This window comes from Oncorhynchus kisutch, linkage group LG15 (genome assembly GCF_002021735.2).
Source record: "Oncorhynchus kisutch isolate 150728-3 linkage group LG15, Okis_V2, whole genome shotgun sequence".
NCBI classification, from domain to species: Eukaryota; Metazoa; Chordata; class Actinopteri; order Salmoniformes; family Salmonidae; genus Oncorhynchus; species Oncorhynchus kisutch.
The window spans coordinates 26,530,641-26,547,502 of NC_034188.2; the positions used below are offsets into that span (position 1 = coordinate 26,530,641).

At 50.7% G+C, this 16,862-nt stretch overlaps 1 protein-coding gene across 4 annotated transcripts in view; it reads right to left on the reverse strand.

Moving 5' to 3' along the window:
* Positions 1 to 2,278: 2,278 nt before the first annotated feature.
* LOC116353584 (T-cell surface antigen CD2) overlaps positions 2,279 to 16,862 on the reverse strand; it is a 19,104-nt gene continuing 4,520 nt past the window's right edge. For all 4 annotated transcript variants that reach the window (XM_031789942.1, XM_031789940.1, XM_031789941.1 and 1 more), the window contains one exon: positions 2,279 to 2,980. In XM_031789942.1, coding sequence (XP_031645802.1) covers positions 2,739 to 2,980 — 242 coding nt within the window. In that variant the 3' untranslated portion in view covers positions 2,279 to 2,738. The remainder of the gene's footprint in view (positions 2,981 to 16,862) is intronic.

Here is a 16,862-nt window from a genome sequence, read left to right on the forward strand (position 1 = left end):
TCATGATGACGGATGTGAGTGCTACGGGGCGGTAGTCGTTTAGCTCGGTTACCTTAGCTTTCTTGGGAACAGGAACAATGGTGGCCCTCTTGAAGCATGTGGGAACAGCAGACTGGTATAGGGATTGGTTGAATATGTCCGTAAACACACCGGCCAGCTGGTCTGCGCATGCTCTGAGGGCGCGGCTGGGGATGCCGTCTGGGCCTGCAGCCTTGCGAGGGTTAACACGTTTAAATGTCTTACTCACTTCGGCTGCAGTGAAGGAGAGACCGCATGTTTTCGTTGCAGGCCGTGTCAGTGGCACTGTATTGTCCTCAAAGCGGGCAAAAAAGTTGTTTAGTCTGCCTGGGAGCAAGACATCCTGGTCCGTGACTGGGCTGGGTTTCTTCCTGTAGTCCGTGATTGACTGTAGACCCTGCCACATGCCTCTTGTGTCTGAGCCGTTGAATTGAGATTCTACTTTGTCTCTGTACTGGCGCTTAGCTTGTTTGATAGCCTTGCGGAGGGAATAGCTGCGCTGTTTGTATTCAGTCATGTTACCAGACACCTTGCCCTGATTAAAAGCAGTGGTTCGCGCCTTCAGTTCCACACGAATGCTGCCATCAATCCACGGTTTCTGGTTGGGGAATGTTTTAATCGTTGCTATGGGAACGACATCTTCAACGCACGTTCTAATGAACTCGCACACCGAATCAGCGTATTCGTCAATGTTGTTGGCTGACGCAATACTAAACATCTCCCAGTCCACGTGATGGAAGCAGTCTTGGAGTGTGGAGTCAGCTTGGTCGGACCAGCGTTGGACAGACCTCAGCGTGGGAGCTTCTTGTTTTAGTTTCTGTCTGTAGGCAGGGATCAACAAAATGGAGTCGTGGTCAGCTTTTCCGAAAGGGGGGCGGGGCAGGGCCTTATATGCGTCGCGGAAGTTAGAGTAACAATGATCCAGGGTCTTTCCACCCCTGGTTGCGCAATCGATATGCTGATAAAATTTAGGGAGTCTTGTTTTCAGATTAGCCTTGTTAAAATCCCCAGCTACAATGAATGCAGCCTCCGGATAAATTGTTTCCAGTTTGCAGAGAGTTAAATAAAGTTCGTTCAGAGCCATCGATGTGTCTGCTTGGGGGGGGATATATACGGCTGTGATTATAATCGAAGAGAATTCTCTTGGTAGATAATGCGGTCTACATTTGATTGTGAGGAATTCTAAATCAGGTGAACAGAAGGATTTGAGTTCCTGTATGTTTCTTTCATCACACCATGTCACGTTGGCCATAAGGCATACGCCCCCGCCCCTCTTCTTACCAGAAAGATGTTCGTTTCTGTCCGCGCGATGCGTGGAGAAACCCGCTGGCTGCACCGCTTCGGATTGCGTCTCTCCAGTGAGCCACGTTTCCGTGAAACAGAGAACGTTACAGTCTCTGATGTCCCTCTGGAATGCTACCCTTGCTCGGATTTCATCAACCTTGTTGTCAAGAGACTGGACATTGGCAAGAAGAATGCTAGGGAGTGGTGCACGATGTGCCCGTCTCCGGAGTCTGACCAGAAGACCGCTTCGTTTCCCTCTTTTTCTGAGTCGTTTTTTTGGGTCGCTGCATGGGAACCATCCCGTGGCGCTGGTTGTAAGGCAGAACACAGGATCCGCATCGCGAAAAACATATTCTTGGTCGTACTGGTGGTGAGTTGACGCTGATCTTATATTCAGTAGTTCTTCTCGGCTGTATGTGATGAAACCTAAGATGACCTGGGGTACTAGTGTAAGAAATAACACGTAAAAAAACAAAAAACTGCATAGTTTCCTAGGAACGCGAAGCGAGGCGGCCATCTCTGTCGGCGCCGGAAGGCCATCAAGGCCATCAGACTGTTAAACAGCCACCACTAACATTGAGTGGCTGCTGCCAACACACTGACTCAACTCCAGCCACTTTTATAATGGGAAATGATGTAAATATATCACTAGCCACTTTAAACAATGCTACCTTATATAATGTTACTTACCCTACATCATTCATCTCATATGCATACGTATATACTGTACTCTATATCATCGACTGTATCCTTATGTAATACATGTATCACTAGCCACTTTAACTATGCCACTTTGTTTACATACTCATCTCATATGTATATACTGTACTCGATACCATCTACTGTATCTTGCCTATGCTGCTCTGTACCATCACTCATTCATATATCCTTATGTACATATTCTTTATCCCCTTACACTGTGTATAAGACAGTAGTTTTGGAATTGTTAGTTAGATTACTTGTTGGTTATTACTGCATTGTCGGAACTAGAAGCACAAGCATTTCGCTACACTCGCATTAACATCTGCTAACCATGTGACAAATAAAATCTGATTTGATTTGATTTGACTTCCTGGAAACAGACACTATGTCCTGACACGCATCAACATGCAACACACAGCTGTAACTGTAACTAAGACAACATGATTCAACATGTCTGTCATCTGTGTCAACTCTGGGCCTCTCAGGGGTTGATTCCCAATAATCTCTCCTTTCCCCTGAAGCGTGCACTTGTTCACTACTCTCCACATATATGTCAAAGCATTGGATTGGTGTAGGATTGGTTTCGGCATCCTTTTCAAATCCATGACTACAAGTGAACACTTCAAGAGAACGGAGAGATTTGAGCGAAGCACCTGTGATTCAACTCAGACTCCCAGTGATTCAACTCTCAGGCTCCTTCTATTCTACCATATTCTATCTAGACAGTACCTTGCTCACTGTCCTTTCCGTACACTGGCATACATACAATACTCCTCCTCAGGCATGTCTACCTTCCTCCTGGGACCCTCTAATATTGTAATCTGTCCATACTCCACGTCCACCGGCTGCTGGGGACCACACGCTTCATCCACGTGCCCATATTCCACCTCCACCGGCGCCTCCCTCTCCTTCTGTCTCATTTCCTGCCTCAGTATCCTGACATCAGCGTATTCCACATCCTGGCTGTCACCCTTAACTGTGGAAAGAGAGAGAGAGAGAGAGACAGAAAGTGAGAGAGAGAGAGACAGAAAGTGAGAGAGAGAGAGACAGAAAGTGAGAGAGAGAGACAGAAAGTGAGAGACAGAGAGACAGAAAGTGAGAGAGACAGAAAGTGAGAGAGACAGAAAGTGAGAGAGAGAGAGAGAGACAGAAAGTGAGAGAGAGAGAGACAGAAAGTGAGAGAGACAGACAAAGTGAGAGAGAGAGAGACAGACAGACAGAAAGTGAGAGAGAGAGAGACAGAAAGTGAGAGAGAGAGAGACAGAAAGACAGAGAGAGAAAGACAGAAAGAGAGAAAGACAGAAAGAGAGAAAGAGAGAAAGACAGATAGAGAGAAAGACAGAAAGAGAGAAAGACAGAAAGACAGAAAGAGAGAAAGACAGAAAGAGAGAGAGAGACAGAAAGACAGAGAGAGACAGAAAGAGAGAGAGAGAGAAAGACAGAAAGAGAAAAAGAGAGAAAGAGAGAGAGAGAAAGAGAGAGAAAGAGAGAGAGAGAGAGAGAGAGAAAGAGAGAGAGAGACAGAAAGACAGAGAGAGAGAGCAGAGGTCACGATCAGATGAGCTCCTGCATTTTTCAGCATTTTCTTTAACTTCTTGAGACTAGGTGGCGCTATTAAATTTTTTGGATGAAAACGTTTCCGTTTTAAACAAGATATTTTGTCACGAAAAGATGCTCGACTATGCATATAATTGAACCAAATGGTATTTCTGTGATTTGATGTGGCTCTGTGCAAATTATCGAGATGTCTGAGGCAAAGCCAAATGTAAACTGAGGTTTTTGGATATAAATATGAACTTGATCGAACAAAACATACATGTATTGTGTAACATGTTGTCCCGCGAGTGTCATCTGATGAAGAATATCAAAGGTTAGTGATTCATTTGATCAATATTCCTGCTTTTTGTGACTCCTCTCTTTGCTTGGAAAATTGCTGTATGCTTTCTGTGACTAGTTGCTGACCTAACATAATGATATGTTCTGCTTTCGCCGAAAAGCTTTTTTGAAATCGGACACTGTGGTTGGATTAACGAGAATTTATCTTTAAAATGGTGCCTAATACTTGTATGTTTGAGAAAATTGAATTAGGAGATTTCTGTTGATTGAATTTGGCGCCCTGCAATTTTATTGGCTATTTGCGAGGGGTTCCGCTAGCGGAACGGGGTCCAGTCCTAGACAGGTTAACAGAGAAGTTTCCTTCTGTGTGCTACCTACAGTTGAAGTCAGAAGTTTACGTTTCAATATATTTATTTTATTTAATTTGCGATTTTCATGAATAGGAAACGTTGCGTTATGGTAATGAGCTTGAGGCTACGATTACGCTCCCGGATACGGGATTGCTCGACGCTAGAGGTTAATGAAGACAGCTTCTCCATCCTGGAGGGGGAATAAACCATTTCCAGGCCCAGGTACATGTACCAGTCTGTGGTGACCTAAATGCCAGAACCAAACAAGAATTTGACACTGTCAGCACACAGGGGGACACCTGCCTGGAGTTGACAGCATTCCCTCCCCCATATGCCCCCCCAGGCACAACTATGACAACATAACCAACAAAAAAGGGTCCCAACTCCTATGGTAGGTACACCTATAGCTCATCAGTGAGAGAGTGTACCCCTGTGTACCCCAGCCACAGACCGTATACGCACTAGTCTGGTAAAACCCACTGAGGTGGCCATCCTCATTGACCCAAATGGGAAATTCATCCAAGAGGATAAACTCTTCCCCCATTACACAGTGTCCAAAATATGGTGCCCAAAAACACAAGATGCCCTCCACATCCTGTTCCAGCCTGACTTTGGCACACTAGGCCACATTGTTATTAACTACAGCACCAACAACCTGCAAGAGGAGCAGGAGAGAGTAGACAGTCTGGCCAACAGAGTAGAGGAGAGAGCCTCTGAGCGGTTCCCAACTCCCACATCATCTCCGCTTTGCTGCCCCGCAAACACTTTCATCCCGTACCATTCAGAAAGTCAATGCTGACATCACCAGAGGGTGTGGCCTACTTCCGAACGTGCACGTTGCTCACCACTCAATAATTACTCCAGAGCATCTGCACGACCACTCCCACCTGAGGAAGCAGACAGTAGGGGTGTTTGCAAAGTCTCTAAAGGACATGTCACTTGGTAGACAAAGACTCCATGCCGCACTGGACAGAGGACCACCCAGAGACCCCTACCAGACCACTGCACCACCAAGGAGCCCCAGGCCCCCTCAACGCCCCACCAGACCAGCGCATCCCACAGGCCCCACCCACCACCAGAGCATCACCACTTCCATCGGCTGGACCGGGCCCAGCCTTCTACCCCGCACCAGACCACCACCTCTACCAGACCAGAGAGAAAGCCCCACGGCCCAGACCTGGCCCCCCTCCACTCCACAGGGCCCAATAGCAGGGCCAGCGCAGCTACGCGGAGGTCGTCAGTGGACAAGAGAACCATGTAGGACTGAGTGAGATTTAACAGCTCCTCCAATACATCTGCAACACACACACACTGTACAAAAAGTTTACTTGTTCAATGAGTAGGAATATTTACATATATATATATAAAAATTGTAGCTGTTATCCTGTTTATCTTACTCTTAACAACTTCATAGTTAGTAGATACTGGATTTCTGACTGCTATTCTTTTTTTGCAACATGAAATCACTATCAGTTAGCATGTGGAACGTTCAGGGCCTAAACTCATCAACCTTTGGACTGAAGAGTTTAGCACTGGAGTAACAAACAAAAAAATCTTCAAGATGTTGACGTCATCATTCTGCAGGAGACATGGTGTAAGGTAGACATTGTCACTCACTGTCCCACAGGCTACAGAGAGGAAATTGTGCCATCACAGAAACACAGCTCCGTCAATAGAGGCAGAGACTGGAGGAATGATCGTTTGGTACAAATCCTAACTAAAAAATCTATTTGATCCCCTCAAAATTGGTAAATATCACATTTGGTTAAAACTGAAAAAATAACTTGTACTGACAGAAAAAGATGTTCCTTTGCGCAATATATATCCCCTCCTCAGAATCCCCATATTACTCAGAGGATATCTTCCCCACCCTTGAGGAAGAGACGTGCCATTTACAGGCCCAGGGAACACTACCTGATGTAACGACCACACGAGGGGACAGCTTTATTACAGGCCATACTGTTTCTAACTGTTGTGACATCCCCCATAGAAACAACAGTGACAGCACCATCAACAAAAATGGAAGGGATCTGTAGCAGCTCTGTCGAAGCCTGGGTCTGTACTTTGTTAATGGTAGGTTACAGGGGGAATCTTTGGGGAGATTCACCTATTGCTCACCTCTTGGCCACAACACAGTAGACTATATGATTACAGAAATTGACCCCTTCTCTCTCGGCTCATTCACTGTCAAGCCACTAACACCTTTGTCTGACCACAGCCACATTACGTTGTTCCTCAAAATAACATGGAAACCAACAGACATTCACAGCCCCATCAGCTGTACAACAGACATTCACAGCCCAGTAAGCTGTACAACATCATAAATGCACAGCCCAGTAAGCTGTACAACATCAGAAATTCATACAGATGGGCCCAAAACAGCACAGAAGAATACCAGAAAGCAACCAGTAACCAAAATATCCAAACACTCTTAAATACATTTCTGGATACCACATCCACTCACAGTAAAGGCATCAATCTAGCAGTAAAAAACATCAACTATATATTCAGGCAAAAGAAGCACAACTGAAATGGATTTTTTTAAAGACCACAGGCATTTGTGTCAACAGTAACCTGGGGAAGGTTTTCTGTAGTATTATACATGTAAGAGTTCTAAACTTCCTTAAAAAGCACAATGTCTTGAGTAAATGCTAATTGGATTTACACCCAAACATTGCACGACTGATCATATTTACACCCTACACACCCTGATAGATAAACATGTCCACCAAAATATACGCTTGCTTTATCGACTTCCAAAAAGCATTTGATTCTATTTGGCATACAGGACTGTTCTACAAAGTTATTGAAAGTGGTGTAGGGGGTAAAACATTTGACATAATTAAATCAATGTATACTGGCAATACATGCCGAATTAAAATTGGCAAGAAAATAACATAATTCTTTAACCAGGGGCGGGGCCTTCGCAAGGGTTGCAATTTGAGCCCTGCACTCTTCAATATTTACATCAATGAATTGGCCACTATTCTAGAAAAATCCTCAGCCGCTGGTGTTAGTCTCCACAATTCAGAGGTTAAATGCGAGAGAGAGAGACACCGCGAGAGAGAGAGAGACACCGCGCGAGAGAGAGACACCGCGCGCGAGAGAGAGAGAGAGAGAGAGAGAGAGAGAGATACCGCGCGCGCGAGAGAGAGACCGCGAGAGAGAGAGAGAGAGAGAGAGAGACCGCGCGAGAGAGAGAGACCGCGCGCGAGAGAGAGAGAGAGAGACCGAGCGAGAGAGAGAGAGACACCGCGAGAGAGAGAGACACCGCGCGAGAGAGACACCGCGCGAGAGAGAGAGACACCGCGCGAGAGAGAGAGAGACACCGCGCGAGAGAGAGAGAGACAGCGCGAGAGAGAGAGAGACAGCGCGAGAGAGAGAGAGACCGCGCGCGAGAGAGAGACCGCGCACGAGAGAGAGAGAGACCGCGCGCGAGAGAGAGACCGCGCGCGAGAGAGAGAGAGCATCTGCACGACCACTCCCACCTGAGGAAGCAGACAGTAGGGGTGTTTGCAAAGTCTCTAAAGGACATGTCACTTGGTAGACAAAGACTCCATGCCGCACTGGACAGAGGACCACCCAGAGACCCCTACCAGACCACTGCACCACCAAGGAGCCCCAGGCCCCCTCAACGCCCCACCAGACCAGCGCATCCCACAGGCCCCACCCACCACCAGAGCATCACCACTTCCATCGGCTGGACCGGGCCCAGCCTTCTACCCCGCACCAGACCACCACCTCTACCAGACCAGAGAGAAAGCCCCACGGCCCAGACCTGGCCCCCCTCCACTCCACAGGGCCCAATAGCAGGGCCAGCGCAGCTACGCGGAGGTCGTCAGTGGACAAGAGAACCATGTAGGACTGAGTGAGATTTAACAGCTCCTCCAATACATCTGCAACACACACACACTGTACAAAAAGTTTACTTGTTCAATGAGTAGGAATATTTACATATATATATATAAAAATTGTAGCTGTTATCCTGTTTATCTTACTCTTAACAACTTCATAGTTAGTAGATACTGGATTTCTGACTGCTATTCTTTTTTTGCAACATGAAATCACTATCAGTTAGCATGTGGAACGTTCAGGGCCTAAACTCATCAACCTTTGGACTGAAGAGTTTAGCACTGGAGTAACAAACAAAAAAATCTTCAAGATGTTGACGTCATCATTCTGCAGGAGACATGGTGTAAGGTAGACATTGTCACTCACTGTCCCACAGGCTACAGAGAGGAAATTGTGCCATCACAGAAACACAGCTCCGTCAATAGAGGCAGAGACTGGAGGAATGATCGTTTGGTACAAATCCTAACTAAAAAATCTATTTGATCCCCTCAAAATTGGTAAATATCACATTTGGTTAAAACTGAAAAAATAACTTGTACTGACAGAAAAAGATGTTCCTTTGCGCAATATATATCCCCTCCTCAGAATCCCCATATTACTCAGAGGATATCTTCCCCACCCTTGAGGAAGAGACGTGCCATTTACAGGCCCAGGGAACACTACCTGATGTAACGACCACACGAGGGGACAGCTTTATTACAGGCCATACTGTTTCTAACTGTTGTGACATCCCCCATAGAAACAACAGTGACAGCACCATCAACAAAAATGGAAGGGATCTGTAGCAGCTCTGTCGAAGCCTGGGTCTGTACTTTGTTAATGGTAGGTTACAGGGGGAATCTTTGGGGAGATTCACCTATTGCTCACCTCTTGGCCACAACACAGTAGACTATATGATTACAGAAATTGACCCCTTCTCTCTCGGCTCATTCACTGTCAAGCCACTAACACCTTTGTCTGACCACAGCCACATTACGTTGTTCCTCAAAATAACATGGAAACCAACAGACATTCACAGCCCCATCAGCTGTACAACAGACATTCACAGCCCAGTAAGCTGTACAACATCATAAATGCACAGCCCAGTAAGCTGTACAACATCAGAAATTCATACAGATGGGCCCAAAACAGCACAGAAGAATACCAGAAAGCAACCAGTAACCAAAATATCCAAACACTCTTAAATACATTTCTGGATACCACATCCACTCACAGTAAAGGCATCAATCTAGCAGTAAAAAACATCAACTATATATTCAGGCAAAAGAAGCACAACTGAAATGGATTTTTTTTAAAGACCACAGGCATTTGTGTCAACAGTAACCTGGGGAAGGTTTTCTGTAGTATTATACATGTAAGAGTTCTAAACTTCCTTAAAAAGCACAATGTCTTGAGTAAATGCTAATTGGATTTACACCCAAACATTGCACGACTGATCATATTTACACCCTACACACCCTGATAGATAAACATGTCCACCAAAATATACGCTTGCTTTATCGACTTCCAAAAAGCATTTGATTCTATTTGGCATACAGGACTGTTCTACAAAGTTATTGAAAGTGGTGTAGGGGGTAAAACATTTGACATAATTAAATCAATGTATACTGGCAATACATGCCGAATTAAAATTGGCAAGAAAATAACATAATTCTTTAACCAGGGGCGGGGCCTTCGCAAGGGTTGCAATTTGAGCCCTGCACTCTTCAATATTTACATCAATGAATTGGCCACTATTCTAGAAAAATCCTCAGCCGCTGGTGTTAGTCTCCACAATTCAGAGGTTAAATGCGAGAGAGAGAGACACCGCGAGAGAGAGAGAGACACCGCGCGAGAGAGAGACACCGCGCGCGAGAGAGAGAGAGAGAGAGAGAGAGAGAGAGATACCGCGCGTGCGAGAGAGAGACCGCGAGAGAGAGAGAGAGAGAGAGAGAGACCGCGCGAGAGAGAGAGACCGCGCGCGAGAGAGAGAGAGAGAGACCGAGCGAGAGAGAGAGAGACACCGCGAGAGAGAGAGACACCGCGCGAGAGAGACACCGCGCGAGAGAGAGAGACACCGCGCGAGAGAGAGAGAGACACCGCGCGAGAGAGAGAGAGACAGCGCGAGAGAGAGAGAGACAGCGCGAGAGAGAGAGAGACCGCGCGCGAGAGAGAGACCGCGCACGAGAGAGAGAGAGACCGCGCGCGAGAGAGAGACCGCGCGCGAGAGAGAGAGAGCATCTGCACGACCACTCCCACCTGAGGAAGCAGACAGTAGGGGTGTTTGCAAAGTCTCTAAAGGACATGTCACTTGGTAGACAAAGACTCCATGCCGCACTGGACAGAGGACCACCCAGAGACCCCTACCAGACCACTGCACCACCAAGGAGCCCCAGGCCCCCTCAACGCCCCACCAGACCAGCGCATCCCACAGGCCCCACCCACCACCAGAGCATCACCACTTCCATCGGCTGGACCGGGCCCAGCCTTCTACCCCGCACCAGACCACCACCTCTACCAGACCAGAGAGAAAGCCCCACGGCCCAGACCTGGCCCCCCTCCACTCCACAGGGCCCAATAGCAGGGCCAGCGCAGCTACGCGGAGGTCGTCAGTGGACAAGAGAACCATGTAGGACTGAGTGAGATTTAACAGCTCCTCCAATACATCTGCAACACACACACACTGTACAAAAAGTTTACTTGTTCAATGAGTAGGAATATTTACATATATATATATAAAAATTGTAGCTGTTATCCTGTTTATCTTACTCTTAACAACTTCATAGTTAGTAGATACTGGATTTCTGACTGCTATTCTTTTTTTGCAACATGAAATCACTATCAGTTAGCATGTGGAACGTTCAGGGCCTAAACTCATCAACCTTTGGACTGAAGAGTTTAGCACTGGAGTAACAAACAAAAAAAATCTTCAAGATGTTGACGTCATCATTCTGCAGGAGACATGGGTGTAAGGTAGACATTGTCACTCACTGTCCCACAGGCTACAGAGAGGAAATTGTGCCATCACAGAAACACAGCTCCGTCAATAGAGGCAGAGACTGGAGGAATGATCGTTTGGTACAAATCCTAACTAAAAATCTATTTGATCCCCTCAAAATTGGTAAATATCACATTTGGTTAAAACTGAAAAAATAACTTGTACTGACAGAAAAAGATGTTCCTTTGCGCAATATATATCCCCTCCTCAGAATCCCCATATTACTCAGAGGATATCTTCCCCACCCTTGAGGAAGAGACGTGCCATTTACAGGCCAGGGAACACTACCTGATGTACGACCACACGAGGGGACAGCTTTATTACAGGCCATACTGTTTCTAACTGTTGTGACATCCCCCATAGAAACAACAGTGACAGCACCATCAACAAAATGGAAGGGATCTGTAGCAGCTCTGTCGAAGCCTGGGTCTGTACTTTGTTAATGGTAGGTTACAGGGGGAATCTTTGGGGAGATTCACCTATTGCTCACCTCTTGGCCACAACACAGTAGACTATATGATTACAGAAATTGGACCCCTTCTCTCTCGGCTCATTCACTGTCAAGCCACTAACACCTTTGTCTGACCACAGCCACATTACGTTGTTCCTCAAAATAACATGGAAACCAACAGACATTCACAGCCCCATCAGCTGTACAACAGACATTCACAGCCCAGTAAGCTGTACAACATCATAAATGCACAGCCCAGTAAGCTGTACAACATCAGAAATTCATACAGATGGGCCCAAAACAGCACAGAAGAATACCAGAAAGCAACCAGTAACCAAAATATCCAAACACTCTTAAATACATTTCTGGATACCACATCCACTCACAGTAAAGGCATCAATCTAGCAGTAAAAAACATCAACTATATATCAGGCAAAAGAAGCACAACTGAAATGGATTTTTTTAAAGACCACAGGCATTTGTGTCAACAGTAACCTGGGGAAGGTTTTCTGTAGTATTATACATGTAAGAGTTCTAAACTTCCTTAAAAAGCACAATGTCTTGAGTAAATGCTAATTGGATTTACACCCAAACATTGCACGACTGATCATATTTACACCCTACACACCCTGATAGATAAACATGTCCACCAAAATATACGCTTGCTTTATCGACTTCCAAAAAGCATTTGATTCTATTTGGCATACAGGACTGTTCTACAAAGTTATTGAAAGTGGTGTAGGGGTAACCATTTGACATAATTAAATCAATGTATACTGGCAATACATGCCGAATTAAAATTGGCAAGAAAATAACATAATTCTTTAACCAGGGGCGGGGCCTTCGCAAGGGTTTGCAATTTGAGCCCTGCACTCTTCAATATTTACATCAATGAATTGGCCACTATTCTAGAAAATCCTCAGCCGCTGGTGTTAGTCTCCACAATTTCAGAGGTTAAATGCGAGAGAGAGAGACACCGCGAGAGAGAGAGAGACACCGCGCGAGAGAGAGACACGCGCGCGAGAGAGAGAGAGAGAGAGAGAGAGACCNGAGAGAGAGAGACCGCGAGAGAGAGAGAGACACCGCGCGAGAGAGAGAGAGACACCGCGAGAGAGAGAGAGAGACCGCGTGCGAGAGAGACCGCGCGCGCGAGAGAGAGACCGGGCGCGAGAGAGTGAGAGACCGCGCGCGAGAGAGAGAGAGACCGCGCGCGAGAGAGAGAGAGACCGCGAGAGAGACACCGCGAGAGAGAGAGAGACACCGCGCGAGAGAGACACCGCGCGAGAGAGACACCGCGCGAGAGAGACACCGCGCGAGAGAGAGAGAGAGACACCGCGCGAGAGAGAGAGAGACACCGCGCGAGAGAGAGAGAGACACCGCGCGAGAGAGAGAGAGACACCGCGCGAGAGAGAGCGAGACCGCGCGAGAGAGAGAGAGAGACCGCGCGAGAGAGAGAGAGACCGCGCGGAGAGAAAGAGAGAGACCGCGAGAGAGAGACCGCGCGCGAGAGAGAGAGACCCGCACGCGCGCGAGAGAGACCGCGCGAGAGAGAGAGAGAGAGACCGCGCGCGAGAGAGAGAGACCGCGCGCGAGAGAGAGAGAGACCGCGCGAGAGAGAGAGAGAGACCGCGCGAGAGAGAGAGAGAGAGACCGCGCGAGAGAGAGAGAGACCGCGAGAGAGAGAGAGAGAGAGAGAGAGACCGCGAGAGAGAGAGAGACCGCGAGAGAGAGAGAGACACCGCGCGAGAGAGAGAGAGACCGCGAGAGAGAGAGAGAGACCGCGAGAGAGAGAGAGACCGCGAGAGAGAGAGAGACCGCGAGAGAGAGAGAGACCGCGAGAGAGAGACCGCGAGAGAGAGAGAGAGACCGCGAGAGAGAGAGACACCGAGAGAGAGAGAGACCGCGCGCGCGAGAGAGAGAGACCGCGCGCGCGAGAGAGAGAGACCGCGCGAGAGAGACCGCGCGAGAGAGACCGCGCGAGAGAGAGAGAGAGACCACGCGCGAGAGAGAGAGAGACCACGCGCGAGAGAGAGAGAGAGACCGTGCGAGAGAGAGAGAGACCGCACGAGAGAGAGAGAGAGACCGCGAGAGAGAGAGAGACCGCGAGAGAGAGAGAGAGAGACCGCGAGAGAGAGAGAGAGAGAGAGAGACCGCGAGAGAGAGATAGACCGCGAGAGAGAGAGAGACCGCGAGAGAGAGAGACACGCGAGAGAGAGAGAGAGAGAGACACCGCGCGAGAGAGAGACCGCGCGAGAGAGAGAGACCGCGCGAGAGAGAGAGACCGCGAGAGAGAGAGACCGCGCGAGAGAGAGAGACCGCGCGAGAGAGAGAGACCGCGCGAGAGAGAGAGACCGCGCGAGAGAGAGAGACCGCGCGAGAGAGAGAGACCGCGCGAGAGAGAGAGACACCGCGCGAGAGAGAGAGACACCGCGAGAGAGAGAGAGACACCGCGAGAGAGAGAGACCGCGAGAGAGAGAGACCGCGAGAGAGAGAGAGAGAGAGACCGCGCGAGAGAGAGAGAGACACCGCGCGAGAGAGAGAGAGACCGCGCGAGAGAGAGACCGCGCGAGAGAGAGACCGCGCGTGAGAGAGACCGCGCGTGAGAGAGACCGCGCGAGAGAGAGAGAGAGACCGCGCGAGAGAGAGAGACCGCGAGAGAGAGAGAGAGATACACCGAGAGAGACCGCGCGAGAGAGAGAGAGACACCGCGCGAGAGAGAGAGATACACCGAGAGAGACCGCGCGAGAGAGAGAGACACCGCGCGAGAGAGAGACCGCGCGAGAGAGAGACCGCGCGCGAGAGAGACCGCGCGCGAGAGAGACCCGCGCGCGAGAGAGAGAGACTGCGCGCGAGCGAGAGAGACCGCGTGCGAGAGAGAGAGAGACCGCGCGCGAGAGAGAGACCGCGCGCTAGAGAGAGAGAGACCGCGCTAGAGAGAGAGAGACACCGAGAGAGAGAGAGACACCGCGCGAGAGAGAGAGAGAGAGAGACACCGCGCGCGAGAGAGAGAGAGAGAGAGACACCGAGCGCGAGAGAGAGAGACACCGCGCGCGAGAGAGAGAGACACACCGCGCGCGAGAGAGAGACACACCGCGCGCGAGAGAGACACCGCGTGCGAGAGAGAGACCGCGAGAGAGTGAGAGACCGCGAGAGAGAGAGAGACACCGCGAGAGAGAGAGACACCGCGAGAGAGAGAGAGACCGCGAGAGAGAGAGAGACCGCGAGAGAGAGAGAGACCGTGCGAGAGAGAGAGAGACACCGCGCGAGAGAGAGAGAGACCGTGCGAGAGAGAGAGAGACACCGCGCGAGAGAGAGAGAGACCGCGCGAGAGAGAGAGAGACACCGCGCGAGAGAGAGAGAGACCGCGCGAGAGAGAGAGAGAGACCGCGCGAGAGAGAGACCGCGAGAGAGAGAGAGAGAGACCGCGCGAGAGAGAGAGACCGCGCGAGAGAGAGAGAGACCGCGCGAGAGAGAGAGACCGCGAGAGAGAGAGAGAGAGACACACCGCGCGCGAGAGAGACACCGCGTGCGAGAGAGAGACCGCGTGCGAGAGAAACCGCGAGAGAGAGACCGCGAGAGAGAGACCGCGAGAGAGAGACACCGCGCGAGAGAGAGACCGCGCGAGAGAGAGAGACACCGCGAGAGAGAGAGAGACGCGCGAGAGAGAGAGAGAGACCGCGCGAGAGAGAGACCGCGAGAGAGAGAGAGAGACCGCGCGAGAGAGAGAGAGAGAGAGACCGCGCGAGAGAGAGAGAGAGACCGCGCGAGAGAGAGAGAGAGACCGCGCGAGAGAGAGAGAGAGACCGCGCGAGAGAGAGAGAGAGAGAGAGACCGCGCGAGAGAGAGAGAGAGAGACGCGCGAGAGAGAGAGAGAGAGACCGCGCGAGAGAGAGAGAGAGAGAGACCGCGCGAGAGAGAGAGAGAGAGACCGCGCGAGAGAGAGAGAGAGAGAGAGACCGCGCGAGAGAGAGAGACCGCGCGAGAGAGAGAGACCCGCGCGAGAGAGAGAGACCGCGCGAGAGAGAGAGAGAGACCGCGCGAGAGAGAGAGAGAGACCGCGCGAGAGAGAGAGAGAGACCGCGCGAGAGAGAGAGAGACCGCGCGAGAGAGAGAGAGAGAGAGACCGCGAGAGAGAGAGAGAGACCGCGAGAGAGAGAGAGACCGCGCGAGAGAGAGAGAGACCGCGAGAGAGAGAGAGAGAGACCGCGCAAGAGAGAGAGAGAGAGACCGCGCGAGAGAGAGAGAGACCGCGCGAGAGAGAGAGAGACCGCGCGAGAGAGAGAGACCGCGCGAGAGAGAGCGAGACCGCGCGAGAGAGAGAGAGACCGCGCGAGAGAGAGCGAGACGCGCGAGAGAGAGAGAGACCGCGCGAGAGAGAGAGACCGCGCGAGAGAGAGAGAGACCGCGCGAGAGAGAGCGAGAGAGAGACCGCGCGAGAGAGAGCGAGACCGCGCGAGAGAGAGCGAGAGAGAGACGGCGCGAGAGAGAGAGAGACGGCGCGAGAGAGAGAGAGACCGCGCGAGAGAGAGCGAGACCGCGCGAGAGAGAGCGAGACCGCGCGAGAGAGAGCGAGACCGCGCGAGAGAGAGAGAGACCGCGCGAGAGAGAGAGAGACCGCGCGAGAGAGAGAGAGACCGCGCGAGAGAGAGAGAGACCGCGCGAGAGAGAGAGAGAGAGAGACCGCGCGAGAGAGAGAGACCGCGCGAGAGAGAGAGAGAGAGAGAGACCGCGTGCGAGAGAGAGACCGCGTGCGAGAGAGAGAGACCGCGCGAGAGAGACCGCGAGAGAGAGACACGGCGAGCGAGAGAGTCCGCGAGAGAGAGACCGCGCGAGAGAGAGAGACCGCGCGAGAGAGAGAGAGACCGCGCGAGAGAGAGAGAGACCGCGCGAGAGAGAGAGAGAGACCGCGCGAGAGAGAGAGAGAGACCGCGCGAGGAGAGAGAGAGAGAGAGACCGCGCGAGAGAGAGAGACCGCGCGAGAGAGAGAGAGAGAGAGAGACCGCGCGAGAGAGAGAGACCGCGCGAGAGAGAGAGAGAGAGAGACCGCGCGAGAGAGAGAGAGAGAGACCGCGCGAGAGAGAGAGAGAGAGACCGCGCGAGAGAGAGAGACCGCGCGAGAGAGAGAGAGAGAGACCGCGCGAGAGAGAGAGAGAGAGACCGCGAGAGAGAGAGAGAGACCGCGCGAGAGAGAGAGACCGCGCGAGAGAGAGAGACCGCGCGAGAGAGAGAGACCGCGCGAGAGAGAGCGAGACCGCGCGAGAGAGAGAGAGAGAGACCGCGCGAGAGAGCGCGAGACCGCGCGAGAGAGAGAGAGACCGCGCGCGAGAGAGAGCGAGAGAGAGACCGCGCGAGAGAGAGAGAGACCGCGCGAGAGAGAGCGAGAGAGAGACCG